The sequence below is a fragment of the Parambassis ranga genome, chromosome 7 (genome assembly GCF_900634625.1).
Source record: "Parambassis ranga chromosome 7, fParRan2.1, whole genome shotgun sequence".
Taxonomy (NCBI): Eukaryota; Metazoa; Chordata; class Actinopteri; family Ambassidae; genus Parambassis; species Parambassis ranga.
Genome location: NC_041028.1, coordinates 14,620,285 through 14,633,768, shown reverse-complemented (window position 1 = coordinate 14,633,768; position 13,484 = coordinate 14,620,285). Strand labels below are relative to the sequence as shown.

Below are 13,484 nucleotides of genomic sequence, written 5' to 3'. Positions count from 1 at the left end.
TTGGATGAGATTTCATTTGCAGTGTTTGTCTTCCGTAAACGACAATCTGGTTGAGCTAATGAGTTTGACGTATCGCAGAGCTCAGGACAACAGCGAGACATTGCAAGCTTATCAGGGCTCATGGTTACAAGCACAAAAACATTTTATCCAGAAAGAATGACATTTTTTAAATTAGCTGTTTAAAATCTAACGAGGGCCTCGTCTGCTGTTGCCTTGTTTTAATTCGGTCAGTTTTGGACTTTGTTAAAAAACACCTGTACCACAGGAATTAATCAGCAGCAATGATAGATCCATTAGCTGTTAATCCTCCCATTCAAATCATATCACATCTTTCCTGTGAACAAAAGCTCATCTGAAATGACCTGTGCAGCTCCATTCCCAGTGTGCTGCTTATTTTTTGTTATGATTGGGCAGCCAAGTACTTAGTGGTTTTGGTTTATTCATAAAGCGTGGCTATGTAAAATCTGGTCAGTTCAGTCACCAACAACACAGCTCCGAGGATATAAGCCCTTCTGCCACAACAAGGCCTTGAATCTGGAAGAGCATTGAACGAGAAAACAAAGCTCTCAATTTACCAGTCAGTCAACATCCCTATACCCTCACCTATGGTCATGGAATCTGGACAATTATTAACATTGTGGATACAAGTAGCAGAAATTGGGTTTCACCACAGGGTCACTGGGCTCTTTCGCCACGATCGGTTAAAGAGTTCAGATATCCAGGGCATCTGGTTAGGTTGCCCCGTAGGTGCCTCTCTTTAAAGGTCTACTAAGCACAGATATCTGAGCCATGATCCAATGAAGGGATTACATCTCCTGGCATGCCTGGGAGTAGTTTTCAACAGAAGGTGGAGGACATTTTTTTGAAGAATGGATGGATGGGTTTAGCATTACAGCATTTTAGGAGACAGCAAACATTAACACTAGGACATTTATATCTGTCATATACATCTATTAAATGTCTGGACTCAGATAGTACAAAAGGACACACTGTTGTAAGAGTCCACATACTTTGTAGAGGGCAGCTCTGAATTAGAGAGACATGCAGATCATGATTCCGCAGAGACCTTGGATTGTAGTGATTACTACCTGGGGGAAAATGTGTAAATGGTCTCTGCATATACCACATACCTCTGTGTATCTTACGCACCTTTATGAGTCAAATGATCTGACAGCATCAATGCAACAAAGCCAGAGAAATGATTTTAGTAACATTAAAAATGTGCTTGAATATTGAACCTCATGATTCAGGTTCCTAATGCTTACACAGAATGCAGAAGGATAAAGGATGATGCAAATATGTTATAGCAATCAGACCCGTGAAACGAATCCACCGGCTGCAAAATGTCAAGAAGGAATATGTAACCGGCTTCACATAAAGAACAAAAGCTGCTGTAAGAAGCAGCAACTGAGCAACAAATGAGATTTCCTGGACTGTGATGATGCCATTTATTGTAAAAACCAGGTCTCACATGCAAAATGGTTCACTCCCACACCATTTTGAGATCCTAGAGACAATGTAATGGAAAGAAGGGAAAATGGCCACTGCAGTGTAGCAGCAGAGACATAGAGTGTAAATGTACTACTGAGAACCATCATCTCTGGGCAAAGCATCCCTGCACTTAAAAGGTGATTTGGTATGCAACATATTCTCATCACTAATCCCTTGTCTGGGGTTACTGCACCCGAGCACTGAGCAGCTTCATGGTTAAAGCATCCCCCTTGTAGTAATTCAGTTGGTTATGCAGCTTGCTCTTATCATTGATAGGGTGTCATGTTTAGGGCAATGTAGCTCCAATACAGAGCTGCATCCTGCGCTCTGGCCACACTGTTCCTCTGTGTGCTGCACAGCCAGATGCAGACAGAAATCCACCCAGGGGACAGTTAAGCACAGCCTTATCCGCAGAATTTTTTTTTTCTGGCAGAATGTCCTCAGCTTGTCTCAGCTGTGAAATGTCTGGGAGTCCCTTCAGCATTAAGGTGCTTTGCTGCTCATTCTCTGTGGAGTCAAAATGTCACTGTCCTGCAGAAGCCTTCTGGAGGAAAATGTCTATTTTTATAAAATGCTGCTTTCTTGCCAATAAAATATGAGAGCTTATTTTAGCAAATGAGTTGTAGCAGCAAAAAAACTTGGCCAGTGAAATATAAAACAACAAAAGTGCCCAAAGCCCTTTGAGAGCAATTAAAAAATAAACATACATCTATGTGCAGCAGGTAAGCATACAATCCAGCACTCATTCTGCTTTAATCACAGGTATGTGACAATGCTAGGTGCTAAGCAACTCCTGCTTTCAATGGTTTTCTGACTTAAAACAAGACAGACAGATGCACAATAATATCAGCATAATATCATTATAGACCTAAAATGTATTGTCAGTAAAAAAGAAGGAGATATAAGAAACTGTTTCCAGTATGTAAGTGAGTATAAAATGAACATGTGGTGTGGAAGTTGTAGAAAAACTGCTAGCATTCCTTTAACATTACATTTGCCCTAACATAACATACAAATGCCCTATTTAATAGTTTGAAATCACTGCAGGAAAGGCTTGATTATCCTTGTAGTAGTAAGGTGGAAAAAAATATGAGAATATATTAGCATCAGCAATCGGCCAAAAGATGAACAACAAATCAAACAACTGAAAACAAGTCGTTACCTGTAAATGAATTTGAAGATATGCATTGGTTTTTACATATTAAATGTATTTCACAGTTAAACTATACATATAATATGTGAACTGTAGCCTAATTAATAAGTAATATTTGCAAAAAAAGGAAAAATCATCTGCTCATCTGCTGAACAGCCAACCATACCGAACAGCACTGAGAAAACATTTACACATTTCTACTGCAGCAAGCGGAGTGTAATGGCATTAGTGCATTTGTGTGTGTGTGTTTACTCATTCCTGTGCGCACTGCCCACAGGTATCAAGTTGTCCAACTTAGCAGCCCTTTGTAAATACCATGCAGGCCCTCAAAGATGGCCAAGAGCCTATTAGTTGGACATGAAAGACAGTAAATCACTGGCAGGCAGCTAAAGGAGGGAAAGAGTGTGTGTGTGTGTGTGTGTGGAAGGAATTCTTTGAACAACTACATGTTTGCCAGTTAATTTGGTTCCAGTTTTGGTAATTGCAAAACCAAGCAATGGTTGCAGAGTCACTGACAATTAAACAGATATACTCACACCTTGTGTGAGTCCATATACGTGCCCCCCTGCTGTGTAGCAGAGAGGCTCTCCATGGCGGCGTAATTAGGCCTGGTCACTGCAGAAATGTTGTAATGGATAACCCTGTCTGGAAATGGCCAGGGGCAGCACACATAATTGAGCGTGCTATGTGTATGTGTTTCACAGGGGAGGAGTGCAAAAATGGCACTTTTTGCTGCTTGCTTTGTTTTGTTTCTGCATTACTGTATCACCTAATGAATGTGGAGTTCAACATGATGTGCCTTCATACAATACAGCATGTGAGTACCTGACTGTGTGTGCCAGATGGCTTTAAAGTGTTCACACTGATATTCAAGGATCTAAAAATGTCCTGGACCTCTGTATGTCCAGCAGCCTTTCAAAGTTATTTTCAAGAAAATGGCTGCAAAAAAGTAAAGAGTTAAGAGCCACAGAAGTCACAATACAGCACACAGAAGTGCTAAATACAATGTAATGGTAAACAAAGCACCTAATCTGTTGAGCTGAATCTAAAGCTTGAGTCAACACGGCTTCATTTAGACATCAGAGCAGGATGTATGTGCAATAAACAGCAGTGCTTGTCTGATATTCGAAATCTGGCATGAAGGAAAAGAGCAACAGTGAGTTATGATGTAATACAAACAAGTTTAAAGAATAAAGGAATTTTATTTTCTTTGTGCACTGAAGATGACAGCTGACTGATGGTGTTGTTTCAGTGAAGAAGACACACACGAGAAGGCTGTGATTTCTGGGGGGCTTTATGGTAATATGTCAGATTTCATTTAGAAACTAGAGGTGTTAATGACTAATAAAATAATTGCACTTAATGTGTTTAATCATTAAAAAAGTTAAATAACCCAAATCACTGTGTAACAGCAGCGTTGCAATAATGCTTAGTTCAGGGCTGTGAAAGGCTTGAAAACTGACGTACACTTGTTATCCAAGAGAAATCTGTGGTTCATGCTAATGCTAAACTATCAGCTTAGTAAAAATAGGCTAACAACTATTATAAAAATAACTGTTTCTCATGCCAGGCTGGATGTTTTAACTGGGTATTATACAGAGCGATGGTGACTGACTTGCTTTTGGAACCAGCCTCGAGTGGTCGTTTGAGGAACTGCAGTTTTTGCCCTCTAACTAGAAAGGGGCAAACATCAAATCGTGATCTACATATGTTAACTTTATATTGATATGTTGTGAAAATTATTAATGGAGTTAAATAATCATTGAGGATCATGTACACACACACACACACACACATACTCATCTTTACAGTTTTTCAGCTTCTCCATTTGAACACTCTATAGAAGAAGTTTCAGTATTTATACATACATCCTGATTCCATGGCCTGGTTCTGAGGAAGTATTCAAAATAAATCTGTGAGCTCACTGGTCCACCTGACACGGTTAAAGAAGTTCAGGAGAGGGGGGAAAAAGCTCCAGGCTTGGTTGACTGTGAGTTGTATAAATAATGTAACCTCTTCATGCCACTCTTGAAACAGTGCTTCAGAAAGCCATCAAAATGTAAATGCAGCTTCGATATCGGCCACATGAAAGACAGCGTGAGCAGCACAACACATTAAAGCAATCTTCAAAGTCAGTTTCCCCCCCATATGCTTGAAGTCATGGGATGCCGCCTGCTGATTATGTGATGGGTTGATTTCAAAGTACTGACACAGGGCCATAACACCGCTGCTTATAGAACAGTGGGATTTACTTTCTTCAGAGCATGAGGTCCTTAAGAGACAGTTGCCATGGTGAGGAATCGGTAGGAGGGGAAAGGCGATGGTGTAAAATAGTGACCTATAATTTGGAAAGAGAAGTTCAAGACCCTGGATGAATGAGAGCATCCACAGACATATATATATAATATGTCTGTGAATGCTCTCATCCACATAGAATCTCATTGCCTATAGAAGCTTTAAATATGAACTTGAAATTTGTAATAACACAAAGTGTTGGGTAATAACAGGCTACATAATGGAGTAATTGTAGTTGAGAAGGATACTTACTGGTTAATCTGCTACGTAGCAAGCTACCTACTGATAGCAGATCAGGCAATTAGGCAATTTAAAGAAAAACACAATTAGAGTGACTTGTAGGTTCAATCTACTTTCATTCAGTGTTACATGCAATTATATTGTAAGATAATGTTGAGGTAATTCAAAGCATATGCTTGCATATTGCTTTGATTAAAATTCCCATAATCCTTCACTGCATACAAATATAAGTTTTACCATTTTGCCAACAATGGATTATAATTTCTAATTTCTCTCGGCAGGTTTTTGTTGATTATGAATTCACTGCAATGGACTGATGAGGCAGTCTTGCGCACTGGTTCATAAATGATTAAAGAACAGAAACTTTATAAATGTGCAACATGTCTTGCAACGTTTTTTCAATGTTTTTATGTTCTTAATTTTTAGATTTGCACTGAGGAGATGAAGCAACGGGATTTCACCTCTGATTTGATATCCTCTACCTTAAAGTCTAAACAAAGCCTTCTATTTTAATAACTAACATCAAGCTAACATGTGACTTTAGGATACAGTTCTGAAAAAATAGCCATATCACAGAGTCCCTAGAGTGTCTCTAGGGACCAATGATACTTCAGTAAATTATGTGGCAGCCTGCTGGAGGCTGATGAGCTCTTTGAGGCTGCAAATGACTGATCCTGGACCACGGATACATCACGTTCCCTTCTTCGTCTGTCTTCCTCCTCCCTCCTCCTCTCCTCCTCCTCCCTGCCTCTGTGAGAGTGCCAACAGATGAATCCTGCCAAGTGCCTCCCCAGGAGAAGTGTGTGTCTGAATCTGAGAGTCTTTGTGCGTGTGTGAGTCTTTCTACTTTGATGGCAACGTTGGCAGTAATGTGTCTAATGGAAGATAAGCAACGCTCTCTCAGACAAGTCTTCACAGCCAAGCACTTCTCCCAACATCATCATGCTGAGTGCAATAGAGGGAATACTCTATCCCCCTCTCCATCTCTTGGAGAGCGCTGCACATCCTCACAGCGTACGGCCATGCAAAGACACACACAGAGACGGTTTGGATCATCTGTCTCAAAGCTGCCTTTATCATCTTTCACACAAAGTCCACAGAGCCTCACACACATACATGCACACACACATATCAATTGGTTGGATGAGTTCTGCTGATGAGTTTCAGTCATGAAGGGACACCTTAGAGAAAGTGTAGCTTTGGATCGCCACTCTCAAAGCAATCATTTCTCCTCCAAAGTATGTTGCCACTCACACACACACACATAAAAACCTGTGAAGTGCTTTGTGAGAGTGCGAAGGACGAGCATGGCAGACGGCGCATTTGGAAAAAGACTGAGGGAAAGTCCTTGACTGCCAGATGACCCCGCAGCTTGTTTGTGGTGATTTTGAAGAGAGCGTTCTGATCAAGGGGGAAGGGAACGGAGAGGATTCAGAGTTTATTACGCACAACACAGCGAGCAGTGACAGGCGAGGGGAAGAAGAGGGAGATAAGAATGATGGCAGACAGGAAAGGTCTGGGTCTGCATTGTCAAGCAATCAGCACACCACCTGAACTGTTGCCATGTTTCCTTATAAATTCGACTGATGCATTGACTGTTGGGGATATATAGCTACTGCTGTCTGCCTTTATGACGTCCTTTCTGAGCACAGGTGTAGAACAAAACTGTAACAAAAGTTTCAATGCTCTGGCCATGTTCATTCGAACAAGACCTCTGCTATTATTTTCTAAATGGATTAATAAAAACCCATAGAAGTAAGAAACAAGGCGTGATTAGTGCTAGTGCAATCACTGCAGTATTCACATGGTGGTTAATTATCTTGTTTATTTTCAACAGTACCAGACAAGTTAAAGCAAAAAAAAAGGTTGTGAGGCAATGCAAAGAAAAAATGTCTGAGCCGCGCAAGACTGTCAATAGTTTCACACTTTTGATGTACATTTATGCAGAATATTAATCATTTACGCCTCTCAGTGGTGTATCATATATACACTTTAATTATTATCTGTTGAACCAGTTTTTCCACTGTTGAAAAAAAAATGAACGCCAACACAGCACAGAACAGAGCAAAACAATGTCATTAGCAGGGCTCGATTACAAGCCGAGCATTAAGAGCAACTGCCCAGAGCTCCAGACTTTCAGGGTCCCCCAAGGTCTGTTGTTTTGTGATCATTTGTTTAACTGCAAATTTGCTGAAAGGTCTGCAGCACAGTGAATGTGTGTGTTTTAAAAAGTGGAAAAAACACACACAAAAAGTCATCAATATATTGCAGCTTGGCCATTATGCTCAGGACATGTGTGTTTGGACAGACACCTAACATAGACAGCATCCTGACCAACCAGCCACACAGCTCTCATGAAATATGACTTTGTCCCAATTTGTTCCTCTAGTGAGACAATGAATGAGCAGGGTGACACAATAACCTGAAACAATATCCTTCCACATTATAAAAGTTAACAGCCAAAAAGCAAACACTTAATATGTACATATAATCTCTAATTTCCCTATCTTGTTGTAATGTGTATACAAACAAAATGAACACCTCCCTAATGTGAAATGTGTCATGCATTATTCTTTAAGACCCCTTTGCCCATGAAAGTATATCAAGTCAAAGCAAGGAGACGTGAAAAAGATTGAATTTTAAGTCCTGAAAAAACAAATCTGTGCACCGTGTGAAGAGAAAGTGCAGCTGCAGTAATTATTTCTCCCCTTTGTGCAGTTTATTCCAGGCTGCCCTCAAGCACTTGTCTTCTCAGTGAGGAGTATATACTGAGGTCAGGACCTAAATACATTGGCTCTACCTACCGCTGAGCGCCAACAAGCTTTAAAACTGTCAGCCTGTCCCTCTCTCCTCAGCCGTCCTTCCTGGTTGTTCTGACACTTTTCTTCTATTTTTATGTCTCTGTCTGTGCAGCGCAGATACTGACAGTGGGAGGCAGACAGAGCGAGTAAAGTATATTTGGCATGAAGTAAATTTAGGTTATAGCAGATACGAAGAATTTCTATCATAGAAAGGCAGCACCTGTCATTTTCTGCACACACATACACTTCTTTCAGATTACATCATTTAATGTCAACATGTCCTCACAGCAAATGCCACATTTAGTTAATAATACGTCTGCCAGATATGACACATGGCTATGTTTATGGAGCATATGGACACATTATGTTACATTTACATTATGTGAACATATGATTGTATTGCCCAACGTCATCCAATCATGAGACGGATACAGGAAATAGATGCAGGTTAGGGATAGTGGTGGTACATGCAAAGCTGCAGACCTACACCCACAGGTCTGAGGATCGCATCTCCCTGACGCCCCCTTGCATTTTAAATCATGGTTATGGTTAGACAAAACAGGTTAAAAGATTAAGTTTAAGAAACTCTTAAAACATGCAAAGTGATTTTTAAAAACATTGTTCTGATGAGGCATCTGTGTGTGTAATTATTTTAGACAAAGCCAATACAATGCAGCATTTATACAGTGATGCATGGATCTGACCCACTTTACTCTGTTTTCTATATTTGTAAATCACCTGACGTGAGTTTTTGGTGACGGCTCCTGTTCTGAGCTGTCTGCTGAGATGACGTATGGAACCTCACTGTCACATGTGAAGTGTGAGTGAGTGGGAGGCGGGAGGTGTGGAGCAGACAGGGACATTTGGTGTTTGATTCTGTGGAAGACATGAGTAAATCTCACAAGCTGCCTTTGAATGATTTCCAGTCATACTGCATTGGCCACTATTTGATTTTTAACAGTCTAACAGTAGTGTGTGCCTCAGTGCTCCAGTTTGTTTTAGTGGAAGTCCCCATTACATTTATCTTAACACACACCCAGCATTGGAAAAGGGTATTAAAGTTGGATTTAAAGGCTTAACCATCACAGGGTGTGCCAGACTCATACACCCGTCCACACTGTGTTTCCCTCGAATACTATCATTGTGGAGAAGCAGCCATGCCTGAAGCCTTTTAAGGTGCTGCAGCAGCCATAAAGGATTCTGTCTCCACTGAATGGTGGGAAATTCACTTGTTGAATTAGAAAAGTCCAATCTAATAATGGTAGTTCTGCTTTCTGGAAAGCTCTGGTATGGCTACAACAGAAGCATAGCCTCAGTTGTCTCATTACAATGTGTTTTTTCTTTGGAAAGTTTCAGCATCTTATTGGCCCAATGGCTCATTTACCCTTCACTGATTAATTAAGGCAATTGATTGGCTGGAATAATCGCCTCACTTGCTCCTAATTAGGAGTTAACTGGAAAGTGGTGTGTCTGAGCACAGTGTCTGAGCAGATGTAGAATGCCAAGCCAGACTCACAGAAAAATGAACCAGTACAAACAAGCTCAACCCCGCATCAGAGATGATGGATTCAAAACACACAAACAGCATTTCAGTGATATATGCATTAACTCTTCATCTATAGAGATGCTCATAAGTATCCCACTGCAGCTATGAAAAAACTCAGTGAAGATGCTTCAGCAACAACCGATATATATATACATATATTTTAAATCGCACAATGATTACATGTTGTATTATTCATAAGGAAAATATGTATATGTGTATCACGGGGGTGTTTCAGCAGTACACTACACTTGGGTTAGAATCAAACAGTAACTTAGGTAAAGAGTAAGGAGTCATGAAACCGCAGTTCACACTGCAGCCTCTAGGTGGCTGCTTCCAAAAGTGAGTCAATCCTCATAGACCTCCAAACTTTACAGCAGAAAGTTTACACTCTGGTACAAAAAACGGATTTGATTTCTATTGATACGTTCCGTTTATATGACAATTTTTCTTAAAATTCTTCAGAGAAAAACTCAAAAAAAGAGCAAAAACGCTTTCTATCTAAATCATTTTCTTTGTCCTCATATGATGTGGTGTCAGTGAAGGGAAAAAAATGATAAACTATTACCTGCAGAGCCTCAGAAATCTTCCGTACTACCTGAAATCACAGTATAGTCTCTGAAAAGCAAACGAGGGCCTCTTTTGACCCTGTCCTTAATGCCATTTGCTTGAAATGACTCACTCTGGCAGAGCACACACTGTGAATTCACCTCATAACTGCAAAGTCTAAAAAAAATGTCAGAATTTATTCTGCAAATATAAAGGTGTTAAGTGAGTTCAGGCGGTTTTATCCTCATCCAAATCTCTGAACTCTCTTCACTCTCACTCTGCAAATCATTACACTCACAATCCATCAGAAAATCCTATTAGACTTAACTCTATACCACAGTATTATGTACTGCGTCTTACTAATTATTACATTGCAAGGCCATTTAGTATTTCAATTAGGAATTACGCTACATGGATCTGGTGGTGCACTTGCATCTGCAGGAGTTTTAAATCTCTTGTTGCCCTCCTCTTTTCACTCATTCTACCCTCAGGACAAAACAAGAGTATCTGCGCACACTCATTTCCATAAAAATCCCACACAGCCACTGTTCCAAAATATCTCTTCCCACAAGCACATTATTCAGTTTGAAAACAGATTCTGATTCTTTATGTTACAGATGCACCAACCTGCCATGAGATATTATTCACAGTGATCCACATGGAAGCCAAACGATAAGCTCTAAATATTTTAAACTGGAACACAGAGAAATGATTTAACATGACATTACAACACAGAGAGGAAAAAAATGTAATGGATGGTGTGTGTGTGTGCCTGTGTGTGCCTGTGTGTGTGTGTGTGTAATGAAAATTCACACCCAACATTATACTGCTGCTAAATCAGCGGGGACCGGCAGAGTGGGACTCCCTGTGGTGACCACAAATCATTCAACATCCCGTGTGTGTTTCTGTTTTAAAATCTAGATCGTCTGAGACAACGATTTACCTCAGGATAGAAACTCTGATGTCTCAACTACTCATACATATTCTACAATGATGAACAACATGTAATGTTAGCTACAGCTAGCTGGTTTTGGTACTTGCAGCATTACTGGCAGGACCAAAGGCACTTAAGATACTGGAAGTGTTACCAGACAGCTCAATGCATTATAAATGAAATGCATAATAATGCATCATTATTTACTATGCTAGCGCAATTTTGTATTGTTATGTGTATGCATAAATATATGATAGATTTATAGACTAGTTCACACACACACATACACACAGATCACAAATCTGTTCATGGAACCACTATAGCACCAAATGTCTGAGTAAGGAAGTAGGTTGGAGTGCAACATGGCAGACTTTCACTCAAGCACCCCTGACTCCGAGGGATTCTACATCATGCCTGGTGTCTTGCTTGGAGTTAGAGGAGAAGTAAACACGAAAGAGCCAGAGAGTTTTGGTGCCTCACAATGTACATGTGTGACCATGAAGATACAGTATCCTCCCTGTGTCCCGCTGATATAACCAGGCAAACGGTTTCCAGTCTTTTGCAGTTTCTAAGGTGCTAATCTAATGGCTGTAGCATCATGTTTAAGGGACAGATAATCAGAGTGCTACAAATTCTATTACTGAATGTTCCTGGCTTTTTGTCTTCATTGTAAAACAAGCTCCATTCACTCCAGGGCCAAATGAATCTGCATTGATCACAGGTATTTGTGATCTGTGATAAGCAGTGATGGAAACATGAAGACATACAGCATGCTACTTTACTATTCTATTCTATATTTTATTGGTAGTTTATTTTATCATGTATATATCTTTCCTAACTAATCCTTTACTTTCTGTACCTGCTGTTGTTATTAGTCCCACAATTTCCCCATTGTGGAACTAATAAAGGTATTCTTATTCTTACTGGTGTGGATTCCTTTTTGAGAAGGAAACCAACTTGACAAACTGATCAGTGTCTTCTCACAAAAGACCATCACCATCTATGCACCCACACTTTGAATGCATTCTGCGGTTCAGGTCCAGAGTCCAGGGCTGACATGCAGCACCTGATAATGGAGGATCTCATGGAGAGTTCACTTCCTCCTCCTCTTCTCTCCTCGCTTTATTTTTCAACCCACACAAAGTCAGTGATGCCAGCACATCTGCCAGCGTGACACCTGTGGAGACAGGCAGGCTGAGCCAAAGTTACCAGGACAAACCAGGACAGAGCCGTGACACACTCTCTCTCTCTGTTAAGACCATATGACGTAACCAAGTGTAAACACTGGGGGCCATTTAAGAAAGCTCCTGATGAAAGCTGAAGGACAGGTTGTTAAGTAGGAGAATGAATGACATTTTAACATCCACCTATGAGCTGACATCACCTCTGATGATGGGAGAGGAGGGCGAGGAGCTGCAGCTCAAATAAGACTTCTGTCAGTCAACACAAGTACAATTAAACATGTCACAGATCTGACCTGAAATGATCCAATCAGCCACGTTCACATGACAGATCTGCCTGAATGAAAAGCAGACATCACCCTTAACTCTTCTTATTTTGCGCACGTCAATCAAAGAAACACTCATTTGCATTACAGCTGTCATAATATCGTCATCAGCAGCAGCCTGTGCGCTCCTCTTTGTTTAATTCCTCCTCTGCATGTAAGCATATGGCATCACCTCTGCCATTCTCACCACAGCTCCCTCTTTATCTCTGAAGTCCTCCCATAATCAGGAAAAACAATGTGCAGCACATACCGTTTCCAGAGATGTGGTTCTCCATCTCGCCGTGTCCAGCTTGCCGTGCGGAGACACTAAGTTGCATGTAGAGTCCCATGTAATGTAAACTCCCCAGCAGCACCCTGAACGCTCCCATTTCTCTTCTGTTGGATCTGCTCTCCTTTCCTCCTTCTTTCTTTTTCACATCGGGTAGAGTGCACGCGACGGAAATGTTATGTTTTCTTTTTTTTTTTTAATTTGTTTCTTTTCTTTTTTAAAAAAAAATCCAGATGAATTGTTCTGGCAACAGAGGGAGCGAGACACCCGCGAGAAAGAAAGAGAAGAAGTAGAAGAAGTCGGCGCAGCCTTCCTCTCTGCCAGCAGACTGACTGAGGCTCTGCTTTCGTTCACTCGGCTCTACATGCGGCGGAGGGAGACCGTTCCCTGATGCGAAGCGCAGCGGCTTGCAGTGAGGAATATCAATAATGAGAGGAGTGATACTAAAATGTGACCGTAAACTTGAAATGTCTCATCGACCACTACCAGATAGCAACTAATTTATTCAGGCTTTTTCAAAACATGTATTAAAGTGAAATAATTGATCCAGTATTGATATCACCCTTTTTATTTTATTTTGAAACGTTACCTTTGATCTTTCTAGAAGCAGCAGGGTGCTCCACATTGTTCCTGTGCTACAGACCAGTTAAACTGCAGCACACTAACTAATGGCCAGTGAACAGTTTCAGTGTGTAGCTAACAA

General features: G+C 40.7%; 1 protein-coding gene across 1 annotated transcript in view; it reads right to left on the bottom strand.

The window, feature by feature from the left end:
* Positions 1-13,090, bottom strand: part of vstm2la (V-set and transmembrane domain containing 2 like a) — a 34,017-nt gene extending 20,927 nt beyond the window's left edge. The window contains exon 1 of the mRNA XM_028410045.1: positions 12,764-13,090. Coding sequence (XP_028265846.1) covers positions 12,764-12,881 — 118 coding nt within the window. The 5' untranslated portion in view covers positions 12,882-13,090. The remainder of the gene's footprint in view (positions 1-12,763) is intronic.
* Positions 13,091-13,484: the final 394 nt, after the last annotated feature.